This window comes from Natrix helvetica (genome assembly GCF_964273705.1).
Source record: "Natrix helvetica genome assembly, chromosome: 2".
In the NCBI taxonomy this organism is placed as follows: Eukaryota; Metazoa; Chordata; class Lepidosauria; order Squamata; family Natricidae; genus Natrix; species Natrix helvetica.
Window position 1 is genome coordinate 243,385,833 of NC_138552.1, and position 27,601 is coordinate 243,413,433.

A 27,601-nucleotide genomic window follows, 5' to 3' on the forward strand; every position below is an offset into this window, starting at 1 on the left:
GTGCACGAGAGAGAGAGAGCGACACAGCACGGTTTAGAGTCTAAAGAGTTAAAGAGTTCCGATGGTCTTAGGCAACCCCTGTGAAAAGGGCGTTCGACCCCCCAAACGGGTCGCGACCACAGGTTGAGAACTGCCGTGTTATGTTATGTTATAGCTTGTAGCTGAGTTTGATGCTGTGAATTGTGTTTAGTTAGGTTTTTCCACAGAGCTTTCAATTAAGGGAGCATGTAATTATAAAAGTTGGCCTAGATGTCTTATTCTTTCTTCCCATTGTTCTTCCATTTGAAGGTTGCTAAATTGTGATGTACAAGCTCTTCGTGTTCTGTTCGGCTTCAACTGCAACAGCATATATTTATGTTATTGTATTGCTATTTTGAATATTTGTTTCCCCTCTTTTTAGGTCTCATGTGTGATCAGTGCAAGTCTGGATATAAAGTCATCCAGAATATTAAGCAAGATGGGTGTGAGCCTTGCCTGTGTAACATCCATGGTTCCATGAACGATTTGTGTAATCCTTCCACTGGACAGTGCACTTGTAAGGAAGGGGTTAAAGGAGTTCATTGTGATGTCTGCATTGATGGCTTTTATTGGATGGATGCTTTTGGCTGTAAACCTTGCAGTTGTCAAACAGTAGGATCAGTTTCGGATATATTGTGCGATCCCAAAACAGGACAGTGTATTTGCAAGCCTAACTTTGGTGGAAGGCAATGTGATGATTGCTTAAATGGGTATTATAAAGAATGGCAAAACAATGCTTCGTTCTGTGTGCCATGTAACTGTGATAAGTCTGGTTCTGTAAATGGCTCTTTGGTGTGTGACAAATTGACAGGACAGTGTCCTTGCAAATCTGGTGTCACAGCTCATCAGTGCAATCAGTGCAAGCCTTATATGTATAACCTTACTGCTCAAAATATTCTTGGCTGCATGCCTTGTGACTGTGATCTTCTAGGGACACTTCCAGGAACAGCATGTGACCAAACCAGTGGACAATGCATTTGCCAGCCTCACTGCCAGGGAAGAAGGTGTGAAAAGTGTAAGCCAGGTAAGAAAAAGATGAACAAAAACATCATTATGTTTTGTCAATCCCTATTAAGATTGTGTAAAATCCAACCTTGCAAGCTATATTGTATGTCAAATATTTACTTCCTGCCTAATCTTTTTTATAGGAAATCCTTAATAAGCATGTTGGATGTATCCATTCACAACAGGAGGAACTAATATAAATATACGTTAGTTTGAATCAGAGGTTATTATATTAAAATAATGTACTTAACAATACTGGCTGGACAAGACTAATCAGCATATCTTTTGCTGGCAAATTGCTGGTATTTTATACCATTTATACCATGTATAAACAATATGCAATAACTCTATTGTTATTTCAGTTCCACAATAGTCCTTGTTAGAATCAAATCCCAAGGACTTCACAATTAAGTGACTGATTCCTTGCCATCTTCACCTAAGTGATCAATAAATAATTCTTAGCTAGAATAATTTTTCCCTAGCCTGATCCTTCATGTGTTCTAGTAGTGCACCTATTCTCACTGTAATTGAACCCATCCACCTTGCTGCTATTTGCTGTGTTATCTTTTCTTCCACCGGAATGACAGGTTGGGAACATATCATCCTGGACAAGATCTATCTATATGGCTTGTGGCTATTAAGGTTCAACATTGACTTCATTCCTAATCAAATGTTGCTAAAATATTTAACAGTTGTAGATGGTATATATCGCAAAATACTGCAAATATAGATTGCTATCTTGATTAAATTACTTATTAGCTGAATCTGAATATCATTTGTTCCAAAACTGTAGATTTCATGAAGATTTGTCAGGTATGATGCAAGAAAATATAAAATATTTTCATTTAGAGGTTAGTAAATGCATAATAAAAATGCTGGCTATATCACTATGCATAGATGACATTTATAGAAAGTGTCTTTGTAATAAAATCATACATCTGACTTGTTTTAATTTCTACTTAGTTCCAATTTTCTTTTAGTACATTGATTCTCTCCCTCCAAGATGAACTGCTGGATTTTATCCTATTTCCTTATAAATATTTTAGCAATATGATATAGATAGAAGACGTACAGTATGAAAGAACAGAGACAATAAACTTGATGTTCACTTCAAGTTTATTGGAATAAATTCAACCAAATTGCCCAATCAGGCCCTGGATCAGGAGAAGGTTTGTAGTTTGTAGTTATTATAGTTATACAAGGCAGCCAAGAAACATTTGCCCATTTTAGCCATTAAAAATACTGTTATGTTTATTGTTTATAGCAGTTCCAGATGCTCTAAAGCAATGTATTTTAAACTTTTCAAGACCACCCAACACCCAACCATTCATTCCGTGTGTGTGTGTGTGTGTGTGTGTGTGTGTGTGTGTGTGTGTGTTGTATTTGTACTGATAAATAAATAAAGGGAGACTAGTATAGATCTATTTCGAGCTAATTAGCTCTCATCAGCTAGCCATACCCTTACTGGGATTTGAACCTGGGCTGTATATATCTTAGGCAGAAGTGTTAGCCACTAAGCCACGGGCTCACTTCCTTATATATATACAAAGGCAAAGACAATCTCAATCCTACACGGGAGAAGACCCGAATACAACTATATATATATATATATATATATATATATATATATATATATATATATATATATATATATATATATATATATATATATATATATATATATATATATATATATATATATATATATATATATATATATATGCTGGTTTTGTTGTATTCGGGTCTTTTCCCGTGTAAGGTTGAGATTGTGTTTGCAACGCTTCAGCAGGATCTCACCTGCCATCTTCAAGCGTGGGCTACCTAAGCGTGATCTCACCTGCCATCTTCAAGCGTGGGTAAACGTTGCAAAGACAATCTCAACCTTACACGGGAAAAGACCCGAATACAACAAAACCAGCATACCTACACCCGTGAAAATCTACGAAAACAAATATATATATAAAAGACCCGAATACAACAAAACCAGCATATATATATATATATATATATATATATATATATATATATATATATATATATATATATATATATATATATATATATATATATATATATATATATATATATATATATATATATATATATCATATTTGAATATTTCTTTAAGGAAAGGGAAAATTAAATTCATATTGCAAACTCCCTGTCATTTTCTTTAACATTAAGCCATCTGTTATGATCCTTAATGAAATGTATGAGTGTGGGTGACAGCTTATTTCATCGGTATCTCAACTAAAATTCATTAAAGTCTTAGCACCCCCAAGATAACATACAGCTTATTTCAATATTAGTCTTGATGGTAGAAAATGTAGAAAAAACACTATCATAAAAATACTTTAAAGTAAAAAAAATAGTATGACAAAAACCTTATAGTGGCTCATTTTTTAATTTTTAATTTATTTTTATTCTGCCTTATTTTTAATAAATAACTCAAGATGATGAACATACAGTAGTTAATAAATATTCCTTTCTCTTCAGAACCACAACCTTGTGCTATGGGTTGCGCTGAGAGTATGATTGACCCAAGGTCATACAGGTGGTTTCCATGCCTAAAGGGAAATTAAATCTCACATTTCCTAATTTCTAGCCTAGTGTCTTAACCATTATACCAAGTATGATTAAACCAAGGGTGAAATCCATTTACGTTTGCTACTGGTTCTCAATTTGTGACTTAACAACTTATGATTGAAATTCCAGGCTTCATTGTGATCGTAAGTCAAGGATTACCAGTATGTAGTACAAAATCTGTCTTTGGAAACACATGAAAGTCTGTACATTATGTATAAAATGTTATACTTATGGTTTGTGGATTGGTAATATAATGGGACTTAACCAAGTGAGGATTCAAAAACTGAGAAACTGAAATTGTAAGATACTTTCATACTGCATTGTGCTCCAAATCCATCAACATTTTAAAAAGGGGAAAATATTTATAGAAAATTGACTTCTCAGTTTCAGTAAACATAAGAGATCCTGTACTTTTTAATTCTAATTTCACTTTATATTTTCCATTCCTTTAGAATTTCTTTTCTAGTTTGGGACACATCTATGACAATACATATTTTACACTGTTTTCTTCTTTATTAGGTTTTTATTTTTCTGCACATAGTGAGAGCAGCTGCCTTCCTTGTTTGTGCCACCCAAGTGGCTCAGTCAGCAATATTTGTGACACTCTCACTGGCCTGTGTGTTTGCCATGATTCTTCTGTATCTGGGATGAAATGTGACCTCTGCAGTGACAACTATTTTGGATTCAACTCAGAAACTGGGAAGTAAGTTTTTATTGCAAAGCTAAGCCAATTGGAGTTATGATTCATATGGGTCAGGGGACATCAAAGTCATGGCCCGGGGGTCAGATTTGGCCCACAGTGTACATAGATCTGGCCCACAGGGCCACCCTGGAAACAGCAAAGGACCAGCCTGTGGTGCTTCTGTCAGTAAAAACAGAATCCCAAGCTCCATTTTTGGCTGCCACAGCCTTCTGCAACCGTCTGCCAATGAACTTGCAGAGGCTGTGGCAGTTGAAAACAGAGCCTGTTTTCACTGGCACAGTGTTCAGGCCACCACAGGTGCCCCCGACAGGAATGACATTGAGCTGGTCACACTGACCCTGGCCCTCCAAGGTCTATATCATGTCCTGTGGCTTTGAGGTGTTGGACCAGGGAAGAAGTTGGTTCCTCCTTTCTGACTGAGTTTTTGTGTTCTTCAATGCGTGCCTTTATTCTTCTGTTGGTTTGTCCGATGTATGTGGTGGGGCAGGTGGGGCATGTATGTGCCCCACCACATACATCGGACAAACCAACAGAAGAATAAAGGCACGCATTGAAGAACACAAAAACTCAGTCAGAAAGGAGGAACCAACTTCTTCCCTGGTCCAACGCCTCAAAGCCACAGGACATGATATAGACTTTAAAAAGACCAGAACTATTGCCAAAATTGAACACTTTAACAACAGAATAATCAGAGAAGCTATTGAGATAGAAAAACAACCATACAGCATGAATAAACGAGATGATACCTCCCGCCTACCAGCCATTCGGAAACCCGCCCTCACTGACAAATGAGTCCCTAACACTAAGAATGATACCAGACCCACACTCACGAAAACCACACAGGATGTCACTATCACACATCCACGCAAAAAGCAAGCCCAAACCCACACCGATAATGACCACAAACCAGAAGCCCGACCACAAACCAGAAGCCAGACCACAGCTGCATTATTAGCCACTTTAAACCCCTCCAATCCATACATGAAGCAAACTGATGCCCACCACGGAGATGTGGCACGACCACAAACGCGAAGCCAAACAACAGTAACGCAGCTCACCAGCTCAAATCCCTCTGCAACTCAGACTAACACAAGCACAACCAGGCCCCCACCCAAACAGAACACGCCCCCATCCAATCAGAGCACAGCCAAACTCCCATCCAATCAGAGCACAGCCAAGCCCCCTACCAATCAGAATACACCTCCACCCAATCAGAATGCAGCCAAGCTCCCACCCAATCAGCACAAACCCCCACTGGCAGTTAAAAAGAGGAACCGGCTGAGATCTCACATTGCTCCTGGAAGCACCAAGCCGGAAGCACCAAGCCGGAAGCACCAGCCTGAAGATGATGAATGAGACTTCATCGAAACATCGTGAAGATACTTCCAATTCTACGCGGGAGAAAACCCGAACTACCAAAGATGCATATATTATATATATAAAATACATTTATATATATTATCTATATCTACATCAACAATCTCTCTCTATCACTCTCTATCACTCTCTATCTCTATTTATCATCTATCTATCATCTATCTATCATCTATCTATCATCTATCTATCATCTATCTTAGAAAATAGGAGGAGGAAAAGTATGGTGGATATGTTTGCAGTCTTGCATTATTTTATACAGTTAAAGGCAAGGTACATAATATAAAAATAAATATCTCACCTTTTCTTCAGGAGCTCACAATAGCACTTTCCACTCTGCAACAACACTGTCATAATTTTGTAATCATTAAGCTAATGACCGTAAGTTGAGGACTACCTATAAATTGCCCTCTCTGATAAATAAAATGTTACTGTTCCTAATCTAGCAGAAGCATGGGAGAAACATTTTTTATACTTCTGCAACAGTATTCTAGACTTTTGTATAGATCCACCATGAGGGATCAGTCCCACCAGGGACTATAAAGGAGGCCACATGTGGGGCAGTCTGAGAAGACCAATAGGGAGATGGTCCTATGCCAGCATCATCTTAATACAAAGTGCTGTATGTTGAATGATTAGAAGAACGTTTTATCTCTCAAATTGTAGTCAAGTATTGAAAGTAATTTAATATAATATATCAACATGCTGAAATATCTTATACTTTGGCCTCATATACAATAGAAGATTAGTAATTTGGTCTGCTTTGCAATGGTTCATACAACGATTGCTGAAATAATGTTCTTTAAAGTACATTATGTCATTCAACATGTGTTCTTTTTCTGGTTTAAATTATTCTGATGAGCTAATAATACTGGGAGAAACTATTCTCTAATTTCACTGACTGAGATATATTAAACCCCTTCAACTAGAATAAAAGCTAAGTAATAAGTATGTGAAGAAAACATAAACTATAAAATATTGTAAAATGACTATATCACGTAACACTTTCAATTTCATATATTTTTCAAAAACTATAACATTATGTACGGTTATGTTCAGAGATTAAGCAAACTCTGTTTGAAAGAGGATTTAGCTTGACTTTCTACAGATGAAAGAATTTAATACAGTTCTGGGAAAAATACTCTTTCTGTGAGAGACTGTGAAAGAAAAGTAATGACAGTGATGTAGTTTTCAAGAAAGAAAGTATATTTTTATTATTATTTAGTCCCAAAGGGATATTATTCCATAAAACAAATTTGCAGCTTATTTTGCTGCTTTAGCTTTTATCAGCCTTTTAAAGGGTGTTGAACTCAGGAGATCACACAATAAGAGTTACTAAAAAAACAACCAACAATAACTCCTCAAAAAATAAATCAGTTGCAGTTGTGAGGCAGTTACTAAAATAGTAATAGTAAGACTTATTATAAAACTGTTTTTAAAATAGTCTGTCACAACTGCCAGTTGTATATGATCTATTTTATGTAAATATATTGAGATAATTTTTACACATTTAACAAGTTTCTCTAAAGAGTTTTCTGTTTTTGCTTTCTCAAAAGAAAGACATGCTGCAGGAAAATAAGAAATACAATAGTATAAAATGTTCACATAGCTTGTTTTGTTCATGTAAAATACTACTGGAGTTCTTTAAGGTGGCTTACAATAATGAAATCAGAATAAAATATTTACAAATCTAACAAAAAGCAGTTATTAAACATAGTTTGAATTTTGATACTGAAAAGCATCTAATTTTAGAAAAATAAAAGCACTAAAGGGATTACTTGAATATATGAATATGCCTTTAAAGATTCCTTAAAACTGTCTGTGCTAGAGCTCAAAAAATTGTCAGATAGCAACTTGTTTCATATTTAAATGAGACAATGAAGAATAAGGACTCTTACCACCTCTCAAAGGGTGCAAAATAAAAGGGGCCTGTTCTTAAAATAGGACAGATTGATGTGGATGAAAGCATCCTTTCAAGTAGCATGACCCTAAGTATTTGAGGCATTTGACCCCCTTCTACGTATGGCTACTAAAAACTCATTGCAAAGTTTCTCACCATGGTAAATTAGGAAAGGAGGATGTGCCTCCTATAATAGCCATAGCATAGCTCAGGGTGAAACAAATCATTGCCTTCCAATATTTTTTTCTTTTCTAATTAAAAACTTGAAAACTTTGAAGCTTTTTGATTTGTCATCAAATTGATGTCAACTCTTAGTGACCACATATATTGTTTTTTTCTCAATGATGGTCTATCCTTAAACTTGCCCTTCAGGTCTTCCAGTGCCATCCATTGTCACTAGAATTAGATCCATCCATCTTGTTACAGTCATCCTCTTCTCCTTCATTCCATATTTCCCAGCTTTAGAAGCTTCTCCAGAAATCTAGTTTTTCACATAATTTATTTGAAATAGATAGTTTTAACAATGGTCATCTGCTCTTCAAGTGAAAACTCTGGCTCATCTGTTTGATGATCCATTGGTTTGTTTTCTTGGCTGTCCATGATATTCTCTTTTTCAACATAACGTTCATGAGGTTTCTCGTGAAGACAATGAAATGTTTCCATTTTTAAGCACATTCTACAACTTGATATGATTGACTATTTCTATAATTAGTGATGCACATATTGACTTCTTTTTTATGTTCTTTGACTTTCTCAATTTTCCAGTATGTATCAGCAACAATAATGCCTCCTATTCTTCAGCCTTTTCAAAATCAACTTGAACATCTAGCTCCTCTTTTTCCATATAAAGTTCTTATCTTTATTTTTTTAAAATTAAAATACAAATGTGTAGTTTACCATTGTCTTCTTCCACTGGGTATGAAATAATTCCTTTGATCATTTGCCTCTAGATATAATCCTCCTATATTACTGCTGGCCAATAAAGGATCCAACCTTGGTTTATCTGGACAGTTGGAATAACTTTGAAGCCTAGAAGTATACTTTTGGCATATTGGATGTTCTGTGAGCATTTCTCTCAGGGACACTCAAATACCCCCTCCCCTAATCACAAGGAGGCAATAAATATCAAATATCATAACAACTAGCAAATCATTTTTAACTACAGTTTTCCTGCACAGACATGGGCATTTTTTCCGCCTGCAGGAATTGATGGTAGCATGGAGGTGTGACAATGTCACTAGAGGGAATATGGCAAAATCTCTTCTTTTGGGATGGTCATGGGGGGGAAAGAGATATATTAGAAGTATGAATTAAACCGAGCAAAGGCTTCACAGATGTGTGTTCATTTATTTCATTTTTTAAAAAAACAAAAATTGTGTCACCAATTGTGTTGTTGGTTTGCCACTGAATTTCATCATTCCGCCCTTGGGGCCATAAGTGGTTCATCCCTGACTTACCAGTCAAAAGCATCTGAGTCCCCCCCACGCTAACATTATGCATTGCTATCATCCATACCATTCGGTTCCAGAAGATATTGCAATCTGTAACAGCAGAGTTATGAGTGGAACAGAAGGTACTTATGGGTGGTTTGGGAGCACTTGTGAAAATTAAATGCTCCAACTTGTGCAAGAGGAAATGCTTTTGTTAACTTTATTGGCTATAGTCCAAAGTTATTAAGTATTACAGAAGTTGCCATATTATTAAAACGTGAAGTAAAACATCTACCCAATAGGGACGGTCTTCTGTAGATTTAAATTTGATATCTGGTATGCTAACCTAAATAATGAAATAGTCAGATGAGCAACCGCTACTTTTCAGTAGTCTCAGAGCAGGTTTATTTTCTTGCACTGACTGCATAAAATGCTATGCTTTTGTAGGGAATAATGGACCAGGGTTATTGGAAAGCTAGAGGAAGCGTTTGTACTGGAGTACAGTACACAGAGGGAGGGTTAAAGTATGCTATGCTTGTATAGACTCAACAAAAACATTGGGTTTTCTGACTGGGCCTCTTGCAGAATATTTCAGCAAAGACACTTGGCTGGAATTTATATAGAACTAAGCCTGTTGAAGTAAGAAGAATTTATTTCTGATTCAACATGCCTAGAATAATCACTATAATTCTTGTAGAGCATCTCTTTCTTCAGAATGTCAAACAGGAATTCATCTGTTTAGTCTAATTTATCTTCCTTTATGTATAACTTTACATTTTTTTCCAATTTCCCTTATAAACTATAACCCACCTTGGTCTTGAAATATTAATTTTCAGGTCAATAGAATTATCTAACATTTATAGCAAATCACTCAGGTTCCTGGCCAATAGCCTGGCTTATGTAGCAAAGTTAGTAAAACATACATTTGATATTCCCAGTAAAATCACCACAACCATTATACATTTAATATGTAAATACATTTAACAGCCAAGGGGACATTCCACATCTTTGATTACTCATTTTTAACACCACATTTAGTCAGATAAAACATTGTACACATGAACTGAGCTCAGAAAGCAACTAGTGATCACTGTAGCTGTTTTAATGCAAGGGCAATATGATGTATAAAGTCTTATAGAGTTTGGGACTAGATCATTTGAACAACTGTTTATGTCTATGTAGCCTATTCTACGGTCTTTAACTTTTGCAAATCTACAACGGACACATTAAGATCAGTGGTTAAATAAAAAAAAACAATGTACAGTAGTCTAAATTTGGGACGCAACTCTTTATTTAAACATAGTTATGTTTTTCCCTACCAAAGTTCAGTTTCTTAAGTTCTTCATTTGTGATACTAATTATGTTAGTTAAAAGAAGCTAGTGAATTAAGCCCTACTGTGTCTAACTGAACTGTTAATGTGTTTTCATTACTTTCATGATTTGTTTTTGTTTATAGATGTCAGCATTGTAATTGTCATCCTGCTGGAGCTATTAATTGGACTTGTCATCCCATTACTGGACAATGTATGTGTAAACAATTTGCAGCTGGCTTAAAATGTGACAACTGTGTTCCCAATGCTAGCAATTTGGATGTCCACAACCTATTTGGCTGCAGTAAAAGTGAGTGGTTATTGATTTGCATTTTTTTTCAGATGAATGGGTATTATTAGTTTAATTATTGTTTTAACAACATAATTATAATTCTAAAAATTGATATTGCTCATAATAAAATGAATTAATCCCCCAATATTAATATCTTTGAAGGTACATTTTGGAATTTGAAATTCTATATATAACATTTAGAACCCTCTTGTATCTAGAGATGTTAGACAACTTTTGCCCAGTTTCCACTCCTATTTATTTTATTTTTATGGATTCCCAACTTACAGCAATGACTCTATGCACCAAGCAATTGGTTAAAACCAACTCACTTTGTTAAAATAACTGAAGACAAAAACCAACTGTATAACTGCAATGTAGGAATTACCTTGAGGAATAGAGGGAAGAAAACAATTAAATAAAAAAAAATGAGTCCAAGGCAAAAAATACAATTTGAGAAAATATCTTGGATTTAACCCTCTCTAATTTTCATGAAGATAAAAGAAGGGTGGGGAGAAGTTTATTGTATTGAGATTTGCAAGACCACTGTCAGCCCTTCAAGATAGACTAGACTAGGAAACCAAATCTGTGATTGCTAATGCTACTTCTACTATAAGTTTACAAGTAGTAACACGTGTGAATAAACACTGAAAGTTTTGTCCTGGAATCTGTGAAGCTTTGGAGGGGAAAAACTAAGGTTAAACTGAATCCTAGTAAGACAGAGGTACTATTTGTGCATCAGGGTCTATAGTCCTACTCTGGAAGGGGTGAGCTACCACTGAAAAAGCAGGTCCACCACTTGGGGAACCTCCTGGAGTTTAGAAGTCTTGGACAGGGGCCTTTGGCTGAGCTTTAGGTAGTGCACCAACCATTTCTCTGCGATGTGAGGATCTTATTACAATGTATCAGGCTCTTATCATCTCCCATTCACACTACCACATGAGGTTGCCTTCAGAGAAAAACAGAAGCTCCCAAATTAAATACAAGGAATCATCCCTCACTAATTTGATTGTACCAGGAGAAGCACATAGTTATTTTTCATCTCATGAAGTTAAGAGTGTTGAAGCCCAGAAATGTTCCTTTTAGGTGTTAGGGATATTATTCTGCAATGCCCCCCTTTAGAAGTTCAATTACCTCTGACATTAAATACCTTCCAGAATAAGATGCATATGGGATTCTTCCAGAGAGCATATAGGATGTTTTTTGCTTTTGTTTTGTTTTCTAAATTTGAGCTGTTGAGAGTAGTATTAATTTGACAAATAAATAAAATATAAATATGCTATTTGAATATATTCGGAAAATACACTAAGATGTATTAGTGTAGACATGGATATGATTTCCAATTATTTTTAAAAAGACTTTCACAACAGTACTTCCGGATGGTTCATGCATTGCCATGACTCTATTCATGCTTACCAAAAATGTTTCATTGAGTTCAATGGGGCTACCTCTGAATAGACATGTTACAAGTGCCAATAACTTAGCAGTCACTAATTAAAAAGAAAACTAGATTCCTACCTATTCTATTCTATTCTTCATATTTCTAAACTGCCCCCTCTCCCAAAAAGGGACTCGGGGCGGTGTACAGTCCACACAACAAATAAAGATAAAATACAAATATAAATATAACTATAAAAATACATATATATGTAGAGGAGGTTAAAATTAACAGTACTGTACTGAAGAATAAATATGGGTCTAAAAGCCCTAAAAACAATTAGAAATTAAAACATTACCCTTAAAATAACCAGTCAAATAACTCTTATTGACTGGATTTATTGAGAAGGAGTAAAGAAAATGTGGTACCAGGAAGCCTTTACTTTAGTACACCATTTACTTTTAAGTAAGGTGGACATTCCTAGATTTCCTTCCTATCTACTTGTTGATGCAGTGGGGAGATGGCTACCCAATTTCCAGATGAAATAGGAATGTGCATATGAAATGAATTTGTAATATTTTGCAAACTGTCATTCTGTTTCTCAGGACTTAGAAGTTCATTATATCAGAACTCAGCTGTACATTAACTGAACTGAATAGAATTGTAGAACTTGGCAGTCTAACCATCCCACCTCTAAATTACTACCCAGACAATCAAAGGAGGACGTATCACACCAGTATCAGGATTGCTGCAGATAGGCCCAGATCCAGTGCAACTAAAACTACATCATCATCCTTTTATTTAAACATGTAGAAATATTTAATTATCAATTGTGGTTGGTTGTGCATTTACAGACATGGTACTTATTCTAAAATAATATTCATGGTATTATAAAAGGAATGTTTCACAAGTTTTCTCTTCATTCCCTTCGTTCACCTTACTATAATATCTAGATAATAATCATAAACTCAGAATTACTGGTTGTAGCTCCAATTTCTGAATTTACAAACACAAGGCTTTGGATACAGCAGGGACATGTATAAATTTTATAGCTATTGACATGCATGAAGATCTTGTGTTCCCATATTTAGATTGCAGGCAATATTTAATCTGCCTGGATTTACATAATAATTTTCCCTTTGTTGCTGATTTCCTCTGTCTAATTCTATGTAATTTCCATTATTCTTTCAAAGTGAAATTAATAAAATTTAAAGGAGATTAGAATCTTATATAGTGGCAGTAAAATAATTAATTATTACATATATTAGTCATATAAAAAGAAACCCTTCTCTTTGACGAAATTAACATATAATCTATTTCATCAGTATAACTCTCATACTATATCCTTGTACTCTATTAGATAAACATTAAACTGACATCAAAAGCAATTTGATGGAAATATGTACTGGGAAAATGCAATGTAGTATAATTCAAATTGTAAATGTTAGGAAGTAGTTTTATAAATACTATGAGCGTAGCTCTGCTTTATAGCATCAGTAGCCCTCTTAAGAAATGCACTGACAGACCATGAAAGTGCAGAAGAATCTGAATTGTTGAGGAAGGTAATTTTCTGAATTTTCAAATGTTATTTGCTGATGCTACTTTTAGTGCAAGGGAAAAAAAGAATCAGACACAAAATGGGAGGGAGGAAGCAAGGGTGCGAGGGAGGGAGGCAGGGAGGGAGGGAGGGAGGGAGGGAAGGAAGGAAGGAAGGAAGGAAGGAAGGAAGGAAGGAAGGAAGGAAGGAAGGGAGACACTGTGCTGCTATCATTGCTAATGATGAAGTCACCTTCAAGGAACTTGTAAGAGATTTATTCTTTATTCTCTCTCTCTCCAATGTCCCTATCCACAACTAAGGTTAAAATGTATCTTTTATATATAGGTTTTATATATAGGTTTATATCCCAAAGAAGGAGCCTATATAAATGAATGGTAGTAACTAACATGCCAAGGAGGAAATTATTAAATTTATACTAAGGTAGAACAAATAGAAATGTTCATTTCTATAATATGCAAATGCATGGAGTGTTTCTGTGCCAAATTCCTTGTGTGTCTAGCCTTACTTAGCCAAATAAAGCTCTTCTCTTCTTCTTTCCTCTCCTCTCTTCTCTTCTCTTCTCTTCTCTTCTCTTCTCTTCCCTTCCCTTCCCTTCCCTTCCCTTCCCTTCCTTTCCCTTCCACCCCACCCCACCCCACCCCATCCCATCCTTCTGTCATTGCCTTTGTTTCAGACTGATTATTATGTAAGTGAAGAATTGATACTAAACAATGTTCCTATATAAGCCTAAGGGATGGAATAGTAATACTACTACTCATAAAGATAACTAAAAAAAAAAAACCACCCTTCCTTATAATTATGTTTCAAGCTGTATAAATAATTTCAAAATTTAAAAGTAGACTAGTAATCTTAAATAGGAATATAGATTTTAATTTTAACTATAATGCCAAGGAAGAAAAGGCTGGAAAAGATGTTTTATAAAGACAACCATAGCCACAAGACTCTATTTTCTTCTGTCTGCTGGAGTTGATTAATATAGTTGACTGATTTAGTACTTGGTAAAGCCCCCTATTTTAATAAGAAAAAGAAAATTATTTTAATTAAACAATAAAATTATGCTAGAACATCCTAGCTCTTGGTAACTGGTCAATTCTGAGCCAGTGTTATATCTGTTATTTTGGGAATAGCCTTCATACTTAACAATTAAAGGAGGATCAACCTTATAGATGACTGTAAGAAAAATATAGAACCTTTGCTTTGGGTGAAATTGATTTATTTATTTGATAATGTCCTGACCATTGTTATGTGGATGTCAGCTTTGAAGCCAAAATCAATGAAGTTATTTTGAAATATGATATATTTTGTTCATGAATAAACACATGCTATGGTAATGCTAAAAGGCAATTGTTATTTTGTTCCTGAGTCTCATACTCTACTTTCTAATGTCTGACATAAAGCACAATTATTATCTATTCTTGGTAACCACAAATACGAGGCCAAGGAAATCTTCAAACACTTTGGGGTATTGTTGCCCAAACTGATGTATTGCTGCTTTCAAGTTCTAGATATTTTAAATAGTTAGCCAGGATAAAAAGATGTTCCATATAGAAAAACACCTGACAAAAATAGTCCTTACCAGAGCAAGATTTGAATTGCTGGACTCCATGATAAAGTATGGATAATTTCATTACATGCTGTATGATGACAGAAAGTGCATTTGTTCAGCTTCAGATGTAGAAGGTATTATATATGTCTTGCTTGAATATCAATTATATCCTGCAACTATATGGACAAAAGCAAACTTGGAACTTCAACAATAAATTGTACCTCTTTCAGGATACTAAATATGTATTCGGTAGAACTGTCAAGTTTATAGTTAAAGCTTTTCAGCTAAGAACTTGTTATAGTACATAGAACAAACCAGGGTCATATGTATACATGCATACATTTGATATATTTTGTCCTGTATGTATTTGGTATATTTATCATTACCGTATTTTTTGGAGTATAAGAGGTACCTTTTCCCTCAAAAAAGGGGCTGAAAATCTGGGTGAGTCTTATACACTGAATACAGCATTCTTTGCCTCCTGAAACCCCGCCCCCTTCACAAAAATGGCTGTGCAGAGCCTCTAGGAAGCTTTCAGAGTGCTCCTGGCGGCCGAAAAAAACCCGGCGCGTTTTCGTGAAAAATGAGCAATTTTTGGGAGGTTTGGAGAGTGCAAAAACTTTTTTTTTAATTTGCCTCTTCAAAACCTTGGTGCGTCTTATACTCCGAAAAATATGGTATTTTATCCCTTTTTTAGCTGATGCATTTGTTGTGTCCTAATATGGTTAATTGACTAATAAATTATTATTTTAGGAATATACAGAACCACTTATGAAATCCCTCTCTTCAAATCATTGATTTGAGTAGCATCATTTCTCAGGCTCACGCAGTTGCTTCAGAAAATATTCAATGTTCTACATTTCAACCATGGGTTGAAGGGAGGAGTTTCATATGCACTTCCACATGGAATGGGACAACTCGCCATGCAGCCAATTCACCATGGCCAACTTGCCTTGGGACAACTCACCAGAGGACAATTCAACAAATACAAAAGTTAAATTAATATTGATGGAACCGTGGCCAATAATAATGACATAAAGAAAATAAATTCAAAATACAAGAGTTACAATGATTTTAATGAAAACATGGTTACCAATAATAAAAGTACCTGAATGAAACAACTATGCTCTGTGCATAGTCACTCATGCCCTCGTCCTTTCTCGCCTGGACTACTGCAATGCTCTCTACATGGGGCTGCCCTTGAAGAGCACCCGGAGGCTTCAGCTGGTCCAGAATGCGGCTGCGCGGGCTGTCATGGGGATACCTAGGTGCTCCCATGTTACACCCCTTTTAGGTGGCCTGCACTGGTTGCTGGTTGTTTTCCGGGTGTGATTCAAGGTATTAATTATGACCTTTAAAGCACTCCATGGCTTAGGCCCAGGGTACCTGCGAGACCACCTACTGCCACCAGTAGCCTCCCACCGTCCAGTACGATCCCACAGAGTTGGCCTCCTCAGGGTGCCATCGGCCAGACAGTGTTGGCTGGTGACCCCCAGAGGGAGAGCCTTCTCTGTGGGAGCGCCTTCCCTCTGGAATGAGCTGCCCCTGGAGCTTCACATAATCCCTGACCTCCGGTCCTTCCGACACGCCCTAAAAAGTTGGCTTTTCCAGCAAGCCGGCCTGACCTGTTAATTTTTGTCTCATTTTTTAAATGTATTGTCCTATAAATTGGGTTTTTTTTCCGGATATGTATTTAATTTCTTTTTAACTTTTGGGATGTGTGTTTTTTAATGTTGTACGCTGCCCTGAGTCCTTTGGGAGAAGGGCGGCATATAAATCCAATAAAGCAAACAAACAAACAAACAATAGTACAGTATTGATTTGCCCTGTGGCAAGTTATCCTGTGGTGAGTTGGTTGCAGAAAGTTGGCCTGTAACAAGTTGGCCGTGGAAAATTGGCTGTGGCAAGTTGGCTGTGGCATGTTGTCCTAGGCCCCTTCCACATATTACAGAGCACTTCTTCCAAATAATTTCCAGAACCTTGGCATCTATGGTAGTTTTCCTTATCAAATGATGCATTGGACAATATGCAGGGGTTTCTTTGAAGAAAATTGAATTCAACCTGCATGCATTATGCTAGTGTGGATAAAGATAAAACAGTATCTAACCATTCTTCGGTTTCATCCAGTGAATAGTACCATTTGAATGGCATTTTGCTCTACATTTTTGCAATTTCCTATACAGTAGAATCTCTGGTCACGAACGCTTCTATCCATGACCAAACCAGGTTCTGACCAAAAAATGCACAATTCCCCCCCCCCCCCCACTGGCAGCCCATTTTTGTTTCCGTGCCAAAATTTTGTAAGATTAGGTTTAGATCACGACCAAATTGGTTTGTGACCAAAGTTATGTGACCAGAAGTTCTACTGTATATGCTAGGTCAGAGGTCCACTACCCCCAGTCCCTGGCCCTCTGTCAGGCCGCAGCCCTTTTGGTTTGTAATTATGCTAAAGCTTTCTTATAAGAAAAGCCTGAAATGGTAGGCCTTCTTAATGAAATATAGATTTGGGGGCTTGGTAAGAATCTTTTCCCTAGCAGGATGCATGTCAGTTTATCAAACTGTGGCAATTGTCGTCTTTCAATCTTCATTTTAATCTAGCTCCTTCCCAGCAACCTCCTCCCAAAGGGCAGATTGTAAATTCTTCAGCTATCAGACTCACTTGGAATCCACCTGATTCTCCCAATTCAAATTGGCTTGTATACAAACTGTACAGAAATGGGACTCAGATCTACACAACAGAGAACTACCATCCTTACAGTGAGTGCTCATTAATATGATATATGCCTTTATAGTTTGTTTACTTCAAAAGTGCTTTTTTATTCCTTATTCATTTTAGTCTCGATTGGAGCACTGTGTTACATGTTCTTCCACATATATAATATCTTGGCTGTTGTTTTTCACACATCAAGTAAATGTAATTTCAACTTTTTCTTTGTGGGTTTTAAAGTCACATTTTCTTCTTTGACCCCAATCTATTTGCTGTTGCTGCTGCATTTTTAAATCAACATGATATAAAGTATGTTATGTGTGAAGAAATTTCTAGCCTATTTATTCAATTCATGTTTTTTTTAAAAAAAACAACTCTTGATATATTAGGTTTCTGTGTATAGAAAAGCAGCCCAGATCTTAAAATGTTTACATGTGTGAAGAAATTTCTAGCCTATTTATTCAATTCATGTTTTTTTTTAAAAAAAACAACTCTTGATATATTAGGTTTCTGTGTATAGAAAAGCAGCTCAGATCTTAAAATGTTTACATTTTTGTCATTCACATAACAAAGAATGCTTTGTTATTTTATATACCCTATGCTAGTTTGCTGCACATAGGATTCATACAATTATAATTGGTTCTTGGCATATACTATTTGACATAAATACACTGAGAAAATTAAAACAAAAAGGGATATTCTTACTACAGAATAGAGTGGGGAAAGGACAAGAACTTTTCTGACCTGTAGTTGAATATACAAACACACAAACATTTTCTCTAGATTACACTGGTGGCTATGGTTTCATTATTTTTCAATTAATATACATTGAATAAATTAATATTTGTATATCTGTGTGTCTATATACAATTACATCACACACAGAGAGACCTTAGCTTATCAATTATAAATATATTTATTCACAGATCTTTTTGCAGTTTCTTAACTGTCCCAAATGCTCCCTCCCTGATTCACTCAATCATTCTATATTTACAGAATTATGAAATAACAGGCTTCTAGTCCAACCCCCTGCTTAGTCAGGAAACCCTATACCATTTCGGACAAATGGTTGTCTAATCTCTTCTTAAAAACTCCCAGTGTTGGAACACTCACAACTTCTGGAGGCAAGTTGTTCCACTGATTAATTGTTCTGTTAGGAAATTTCTCCTTAGTTCTAGGTTGCTTCTCTCCTTGATTAGTTTCCATCCATTGCTTCTTGTCCTGCCTCCAGATGCTTTGGAGAATAGGTTGACCTCCTCTTCTTCGTGGCAGCCCCATAGATATTGAAACATTGCTATCACTTCTGCTTTTATTACTACTTTTATATGCTCACTCATGAGACAGCTTCACCATTGTCAGTTTACTGCATTTAGCCTGGGGACAAGAAGGGATAAGGGGGGGGGGGAGGTGCTTTTTGAATTCCAGTACATTGGTCAAGCTTTCCTCACTGATTCCCAGTCCATCCTTCCGAATGTAGCAGTCTGCTCTGCAGATCTCTCTTTCTAATCATGCTTGCTTCTACTGAGCCATCAAGCTGCATATTCTTTTTTCTATTGTGGATGGATGCAAAGAGGACCTCCAGCACCTCCAGTCCACACAGCACAAATATAACACCATCCATGTCAAACAGTCACGAGCAGCCTCTTCCATTGCCTAAGAGATCTGCTCTCTGCATATTTTCATCAAAAGGCAGATGTGTCCACTCCCAAGGGTCTTAATTAGGCAGGAAACTTCTAGGTGTTTATATGACACTTTGAATAGTGCTGGAAACTGGACAAAATCCCTAAACTTGGAGACCAATGTACAGCCCTGTACCAATCAGGACCTCTTGCCTCCCATATTCTGTGTCTTTTCAAGGTTCATTAGCAGAGTAAGCAGTTGCTGTTACAACAATTAAAAGTACTACTTGTCAAATCATAGACTGATATCAATAATTTCCAGAACCCAAACTGAATTAGTATGCATTTATGTGGCTAGATAAATAGCCTGAGATTTTTGTCAAACATAATTATTTGAAACTTTCGTAAATTGAGTTAATGTTACAAAATTCTTACATTTATGGCTGCTCTCAGGATGTATATAGCATTTATATTACACACAACCACTTAAATACTTCTGCCTTCATAGAACTCCTAATTTGAACAGTGGGAAATTTCAGATATAAAAGCCTCCGATTTGTTAAGGAAAGTTATAAATTTATTTATTTAAGAAAATTTATATGGCTGCCCAACTCTCAGTGACTCTGGGTGGCTTCCAAATGATATAAAAAACAATAAAAACCAATAAACTCTGTACCCCTGGTGACAACAATCAATCACTCAATATCCTCAAAACCTTGCTTATTTAACTGATAGCTTTCTGGAGACAAAGCAAAATTATGTTTAGAGGTTTTCATATCAAAGCAAGACTGCAAATAGATGCAGGTAGTCCTCAACTTATAACTTCTATTGGTTGAGCCCAAAATGTATGAGAAATTTGTTAAGTGAGTTTTGCCCCATTTTACGACCTTTCTTGCCACATTTGTTAAGTGAATCACTGAAGTTGTTAGTAAATTAGTAACATGGTTGTTAAGTGAATCTGGCTTCCCCATTGATTTTGCTCGTCAGAAGATTGTAATGGGCGGGGGGATCACATGACCCATGGACAATGCAATCATCATAAATATGAACCAGTTGTCAAGCATCCAAATGTGACGATGGGGATGCTACAATGGTCATAAGTATGAAAATGGTCACAAGTCACTTTTTTCAGTGCTGTTGTAACTTTGAGTAGCCACTAAACAAGCTCATGAATGAAGGCGAATATACATGTCCCAGGATAATATTGCAGGATCCAACCTGAGTCAGTCATTGGGACCAGAGGCTTTGTCTTCCAAGTTTTCAGATTTGTTCTGGGACTCATCTTCAGGGAAACTGCTCTCTAGCCAAGAAAATGTGCTCTACCAAAAGCTTGGAACACAAAAACTCTGGTCCTGGTGACCAACCTAGATTGGATCCTGCAACTAAACAAACTGTTGTAAGTCAAGGACTACCTGTGCATTCCAAAGAAACCTTTATCCTTGAACTCTTAATTTCTTCTCCTTTTTTTTTTTTTAATGTGGCGATGTTTCTGTTGATGGAAATGCTTCCATCACTGGAGCATTGCTAACCCTTCTCCTCTGCAGTGAAACATGGGCCTTCCAAATCTTCCCCAGAATTCCAACAATCCTCTGCAGTGGCTTCAGGGGAGTGACAAAGGAAAGAGATGAAAGAGTTAAATGAGCAGAAATGTTTTTGTGTACTACTGACTTTCATTCCAGACAGTTAAAAATATTCATTCCTATGAATATTGATTATCAGTTATATTGAGATATGAGTAAGGATAGACATTTTATGCCAGGTTAGAAGTATCTACTCTGGTCATTTCCCTTTTAGCAATTTATTTAATCTTTTAGACCAGCGTTTCTCAATCTTGGCAACTTTATGCCATGTAGTCTTCAATTCTTTTTGAAATCCACACATCTTAAAGTTGTCAAGGTTGAGAAACATTATTTTAGGCCAGTCATGTCTGCGTGAAAATAATAATAATGAGGACAAGCTTTATATCACTTTAGCAATGGCTGGCTGATGCTGTAAAGACACTATAAGTCACTAATGGGAAAATGATGTCTGTCTGACTATTGGTCCACTTAGCCAAGTATATCTACTTTGACTAGCTGTGGCTCTTCAGAGCCTTAAGGAGAGGTTTCTTCCATGACCTGCTACCTGAATCTTTGAACTGCTAACGATTGAGCTTGAGCTTTTGAGTATATAAAGCAAAGCCTCTGACATGAAATTATGGACTCTTCCAAGACAGTGTTGGAGAAATACTGCTGTTTGTTCAGGACAATTCTGAACTACTTGAGTTTCTTATCAAGGGAAACTGTTGGTTTGATCTAGAACAGGGCTATCTAACTCAAGGCCCATGGGCTGGATTTGGCCCACAGGGTGCTTAGATCTGGCCTATGGGGCTGCCCTGGAAATAGCAAAGGACCGGCCCGTGGTGCCTCAGCCAGCAAAAATGGAGCTCCTGGGGTCCATTTCCACTGGTAGAAAGCTGCAGGAGGATCCCCCCTGGCCCACCCCAGCCACCACAGGTGCATCCTGACATGAGTGATATCAAACTGGCCATGTCCATCCTGGCCATACCTACCCTGGCCACGCCCATCCGGTGGTCCCCCTGAGGTCAAACACAACCCTGATGCAGCCCTCATTGAGTTTGATACCCATGATTTAGAAGGTCTCCTTTTAGGTGTTTGCTCCATAATGCTTCAGATTAATTCCAGAAAATATTCTTTATTTGTAAAAGGAAATGTCTTTTTATTACTATACTTATTACTGTAAATTTTAATAACATCCAATATTATATTTGACTTGCTTCAGATATGAAAACACAAGAAAACAAAGCACAAGAAAACAAAAACCAACACATGCACATATGGAATGGATGCAGCCCTAGCAAAAGTCATTGTAATGTTAGAGATGCTACACAGTGGCTGCAACTTTAACAATAGTCTAGTAAGAAACCTAATGCAGAGGAAATTATTTAATGCTCATAAAGTAAAATGCAAAGATCTCAACGTTTTATATTTTATAGTTCTACTAATGTTTATGCTAAATGGTTGAGGAGAAATTGATAGTAAATATATATCTTCCTTTTAAATTAAGCTTTATGTTGATTCTTCAGTAATGATTTAAAATGCAGCATTTCAGAATTGACAAGTAAAATGCAATGCCTTTTTTTTCCCTTCTCAGCAAATTTTCTCCACACAAAGCTCCCCCCCCCCCAAAAAAAAAAATCAGATCCTGTGATTTGGGGCTCATTTTCCTGAGTCAGTCTTTTAGCTCTAAGACTTCAAGCAAGCAAGCAAGCAAGCAAAGATACTTGCTAAGTTTTAACTATTCAGCATTTTATTTACTACATTCTTTTTAAAATGATTGTCATATTTTGATTAATAATATTCTCCAGCTTTGTTTTCTTTTCTGTGTCATTTTATAAGAACTGTAGTCTGAATTGCAAGTTATGTATAGTTTAATGTATACTGTAAAAATAAAAGAAAGATGTTTACGTATTTCATTCAGGCCTCCAGGTCTTTGTTGATAGCAATTTACTTCCGTATACCTTCTATACGTATTACCTTGAAGCAAGCAACATCCACGGATTTACAAGAAGCACTGAGTTGACCTACAGAACACAACCTGGGATACCTCTAGGAAATCTGTATTTAAATCCAGTCTTTCCTGTTGGACCTTATTCTATTTCTTTTAACTGGACAGCCTTATCCAACGACACTGGTCCAATAGAGAAATATATTTTGACATGCATTTCTTCATTTGAACATCAATCTTGTGGCCAGTATGAAGGCTTGGGGACCTCTATAACTGTCTGGAATTTAGTTCCGTTTAAAAAATACAACTTTTATGTCCAAGCATGTACTAATGGAGGCTGTTTGCTAAGCGAACAACTGTCAATAGTTACTGCACAAGCACCTCCTGAGGAGCAGCTACCTCCAGTCATACAAAATATCAACTCTACTGAATTGGCTGTAGAATGGGTTCCACCCAGGAAAACCAATGGTAAGTTTTTGTGTTTCATTCAGAAAATTGGGGAGAATTGTACTAGATCTATATGTTATTGGGATTTTTCCTGAAAGTAGAATTATCCCCTTGGATACATGAAGGCAATTGGTATAAGACTCAATGAGACTTGTTTCCTCTCCCCCGGCCCCATTTACTACCTCATTTGTGGTCACATATAGAAAGGGGAGAAATATTTCATGGGTACAGCATACAGTTTGCAAGTACATAGTTGGTCTCCATAACTCTAGATAGTGCTGGAAAAACCAACTTGAAATTTGCTGGACCTCATGGAGGTCTGCAAATAATTGTTGAGATAGTAGGTAGTTCATTGCATATGTACACTATCTCTTGCTATCCTTAAACACTTAAAAGAGAAAGTGTCAACTCCACTAAGTAACCAAGACCAGAAATTAACTCTACAGGAAAGATTTGAAAGTGGTTGTAATAACAGAATCTAGCAAGTCTGATTGTGCTGTACTGCCTCCTATTTCTTACACTCCAGTAAATTTTGGAGGCGTCTTCCTGAGTCACATCTGAACATTATCTTGTTGCTCTAGATTTAAAAAAAAAAAAATGTTTCACCCCTTTTGTATAGTTAAGAGTTCTTGCCTATTTCCCTCAAGGTTTTCTCTATAGAAAGTTTCTTCCCAGTATTGATCCTTTACAGGGTTAGGTTTTTTTGTTCAAATTGCTGCTTTCTAGAATTTATTTCCTATTATTAAATAGGAAATCATTCAATGGGAAGTGAAATTGTAAAGCGATTAACAGTTAATTTCAATAGGCCTTCACATTCTGAAGAGCTATTTTGTCCTTTTCAGAGGTTGAGGAGTATATAGGTTATGTTATGATTGGTCCTTAGTGTAATTGATATTGGCACACTTCCACCAAGGAACAGTTATTCAGGAAGTCCAGCGGAGGATGAATTAGGCAATATACTTCAAGTCACACCAGTTTCAGCATTAGATAGTAATGACAAAAGTACAAATGTAAATATTTTCACAGAAATATACAGTACTTGTTTTGCAAGGTGTCTACTTTCATTTCTAGGTGTAATTATTAAATATGAATTATATATGAAAGGAGGTCTACAATCCAACGTTTCCCCTGAGAATTGTGTTTTCCAAAGCAATGGATGGTTCAATCCTCATCCAGTGGAAGAATCTCTACATGAGAAAGCTTTGACACCACCTGTAACTAGTACTATTATCACTGATTTGGAGCCTTTCACAGACTATGAGTTCCGTGTTTCATCAGCCAATATGGCTGGCAGCACATTTTCAAATTGGACTTTGCAAAGAACAGCAGAGGCAGGTAATTATTGGAGTTTACATTAACTATTTATATTAATATATTAGAAATAGCTTTCAAAACTTTTTGCTTGCTTTTTAAAGTTGGGATCTAAATCTAAAATGTCATTATATAAGTTGATATATTTTTATTCTTTTAAGTTTTAAAAAAGTGATGTGTGGTAGACAGTAAGGTTTTGGTTTCAATGGAAGTCATACATGCTCTGTAATATCAAAACTTGTTTTACAATATAAGATTTAGAACAGGCAGATGGTGATAGCTAATGACTTCATACTGGTGGCTTTACTTATTTTGGCTAATGATATTTAGCTGCTAAACACGTTTACTGTGTTCATATAAATAAATTGAATAAATAAGCCTCTGAGAGACTTACCTAAATCCAATGATTCCTATTAAATTTACACTGAACATTAATTTGCTAAAAGCTAGAATTTCACCAAAAAGGTTACCAAGCATACACACAGATTCTACAACTCCTGCAAGAGGGCAATGAATTGTTTATGTAACTTTGGCCTTGATTTGCAATCAATTTTTTTCCTAGTTGTGACATGTCTACAAATCTTTAGCTAAATTTGTGCCAGCTAAGGAAGGGAATCTGAATTGATAGGAAGAATTCAAAAACTATTCTTTCTGATTTCTACTACTTGGGTATCTAAGTCCAAAACATGTTTTAGCTGGGCAAATTAAATAATGGCTTCAAGCCAAGGATTTCACTTTCATTTGCTTGTGAAGTTAGAACTTCCAGCAGAGTTTTCTGAAGAGTGATATATAAGAAGTCTTTCTAAAACATTGCCAATTAATGGCACCTGTATAAGTTCTAAAACATGGAATTATCTTTAAAAAAAGTGGAGGTCATAAAATTAAATCACACACTAACATGCACATACAGAGACGGAGACAGAGGGAGAGGGAAAGGGAGAGAGGGAGGGAGGGAGGGAGGGAGGGAGGGAGGGAGAGAGAGAGAGAGAGAGAGAGAGAGAGAGAGAGAGAGAGAGAGAGAGAGACTAGGCAGAAATATGTACTTCTAAGCTTTTCAGTAATTAAATGTACTGTACTTTGTTGAATTACTCAGCCTTCCTTTTAATCAGGTTTTCCCAAGTCAAGATAAGCCTATGCTTTATGTGAAACCTATATTGTATTTAAAATTTAAGTGGTAGTTTGCACCTTATAAAGAAAAAAAAAAGATCCAAGAGTTGTATATAAGGTAGAAAACATTTACTTTGAAGTTGTAGCTTTAAAAAAAAATGAAAATTCCTTTTAGACCTGAAAATTAATTTCTACAAGCTGCTTATTTAGGAATTGGATGCAAAGAGCCATTTTATCAAGTTTAACAGATGGTATTTTACAAATATAGTGGGAAAACGTGCCTGACACATGTTGTTCATTTATTTTATGATAAATTAGCACATTTATTTGTGTTTTAGCTCCTGTATTCATGCCACTTCCATCAGTATTCCCTCTTTCACCATATTCTCTGAATGTGTCTTGGGAAAAGCCACGAGATAATGAAGCAAGAGGAGAAGTGATGGGGTATAGCGTCAATGTAATTACCGAACAAAAAGTATTGCCAATGTTTTCTCAGGTATTATTGTTATTAGCAATCTGTTTTCTCTGTTTATTGATGTATGGATCTTCTAAAGTGTTCCCAATCTTTATGGCTATGCCAAATTGAAATTTGCCAATGGAGCAGTGCCTAGATTTATTAAAATACAGTGAGAACTCAAAGTTATTATGGCAAACTGCCCAAGGTGGATGTGACTATTTTTTTTTTTTTTGCATCCTTGTCAAACGGAAATGATGATTTTTGAAAGACTCTTCTGAAGTTAAGTTGCCCTTTGTGAATGCAAATATGTGGTTTTATTCTGAAAAGATTTCAACAAGCCCAATATGGATATACTGTTTTCTATTTTTCTGGTTATGCCTAAAAAGACTAGATATGAGCTGTTTTCCCCTTCCCCATTCCTTTTTTTCAAATTATTATTATTATTATTATTATTATTATTATTATTATTATTATTATTATTATTTTTAGTAGTAGTAGTAGTAGTAGTAGTAGTAGTAGTAGTAGTAGTAGTAGTAGTTCTTTTATTCAATAAACATGGAACTCAGTCAAGTGAACATTTAAAGATATGTCACAAATACCATTGACTGGTGCTAATGGTCAATATGAGTTGCTGCCAGCTGCTGCTTACAGCAGGTAACTCGGTTGCCCACTGTTTTTTTCAGATCCTTTGAAGAAGCGGCATTTGCTGGTTGCAGTTGTCTTCTCAACATTATTATTATTTTCTGTATTATGCAATTTTTTCATTCATAGCTGTTGTTCATAGCAAAAAATAAAATAACAACCTAACATTTCCCTGAAATCATGCTGGCAAAGTATTCTTTTGGGGTTCATTCTCGTTCCAATTAATGATTTTCCCAGGACTTTTCATATAAGGCAGCTCCATTGAAATAGAATATGGAATTATTATCTAAGGGCCTCCATATGTTAATAGTAAAGGTGCAGGGATTTTAAAATGGAACCTTCTGGGAAAAAAACCTGGACACTGGATCCAATATATGCACATTGTTCCCAATGATTTGTTACACTTTCAGCCTTACACAATGATATTGATGATCCAAACTCACCTTTTTGATTGGATGGTAAAAAAAGTTTTCTCAGTTCTAATGGAATAAACTTTTTTTTTTAATTCAATATTTCCTTTCCTTTCCATTTTTCCATTTTAATGCTTTTCATTTAAGGTATTTTAAGAAAGAAAATACATTTCTGGTGCTGTGCCTATTGGTTGTAATATATATAACAATGATAACTTTTCCTATTTAAAAGGCAGCATGTCCTCATTTAAAAATATGCTTTCTCTGATTCCACTGCAAGTTGGTTAGATTTCATCA

The 27,601-nt window shown here is 36.0% G+C and overlaps 1 protein-coding gene across 1 annotated transcript in view; it reads left to right on the forward strand.

Moving 5' to 3' along the window:
- USH2A (usherin) overlaps nt 1–27,601 on the forward strand; it is a 507,951-nt gene that overhangs the window by 116,648 nt on the left and 363,702 nt on the right. Inside the window, exons 13-19 of the mRNA XM_081943929.1 lie at nt 401–1,042; nt 4,129–4,312; nt 10,473–10,636; nt 17,696–17,854; nt 22,904–23,398; nt 24,449–24,712; nt 26,134–26,291. Coding sequence (XP_081800055.1) covers nt 401–1,042; nt 4,129–4,312; nt 10,473–10,636; nt 17,696–17,854; nt 22,904–23,398; nt 24,449–24,712; nt 26,134–26,291 — 2,066 coding nt within the window. The remainder of the gene's footprint in view (nt 1–400; nt 1,043–4,128; nt 4,313–10,472; nt 10,637–17,695; nt 17,855–22,903; nt 23,399–24,448; nt 24,713–26,133; nt 26,292–27,601) is intronic.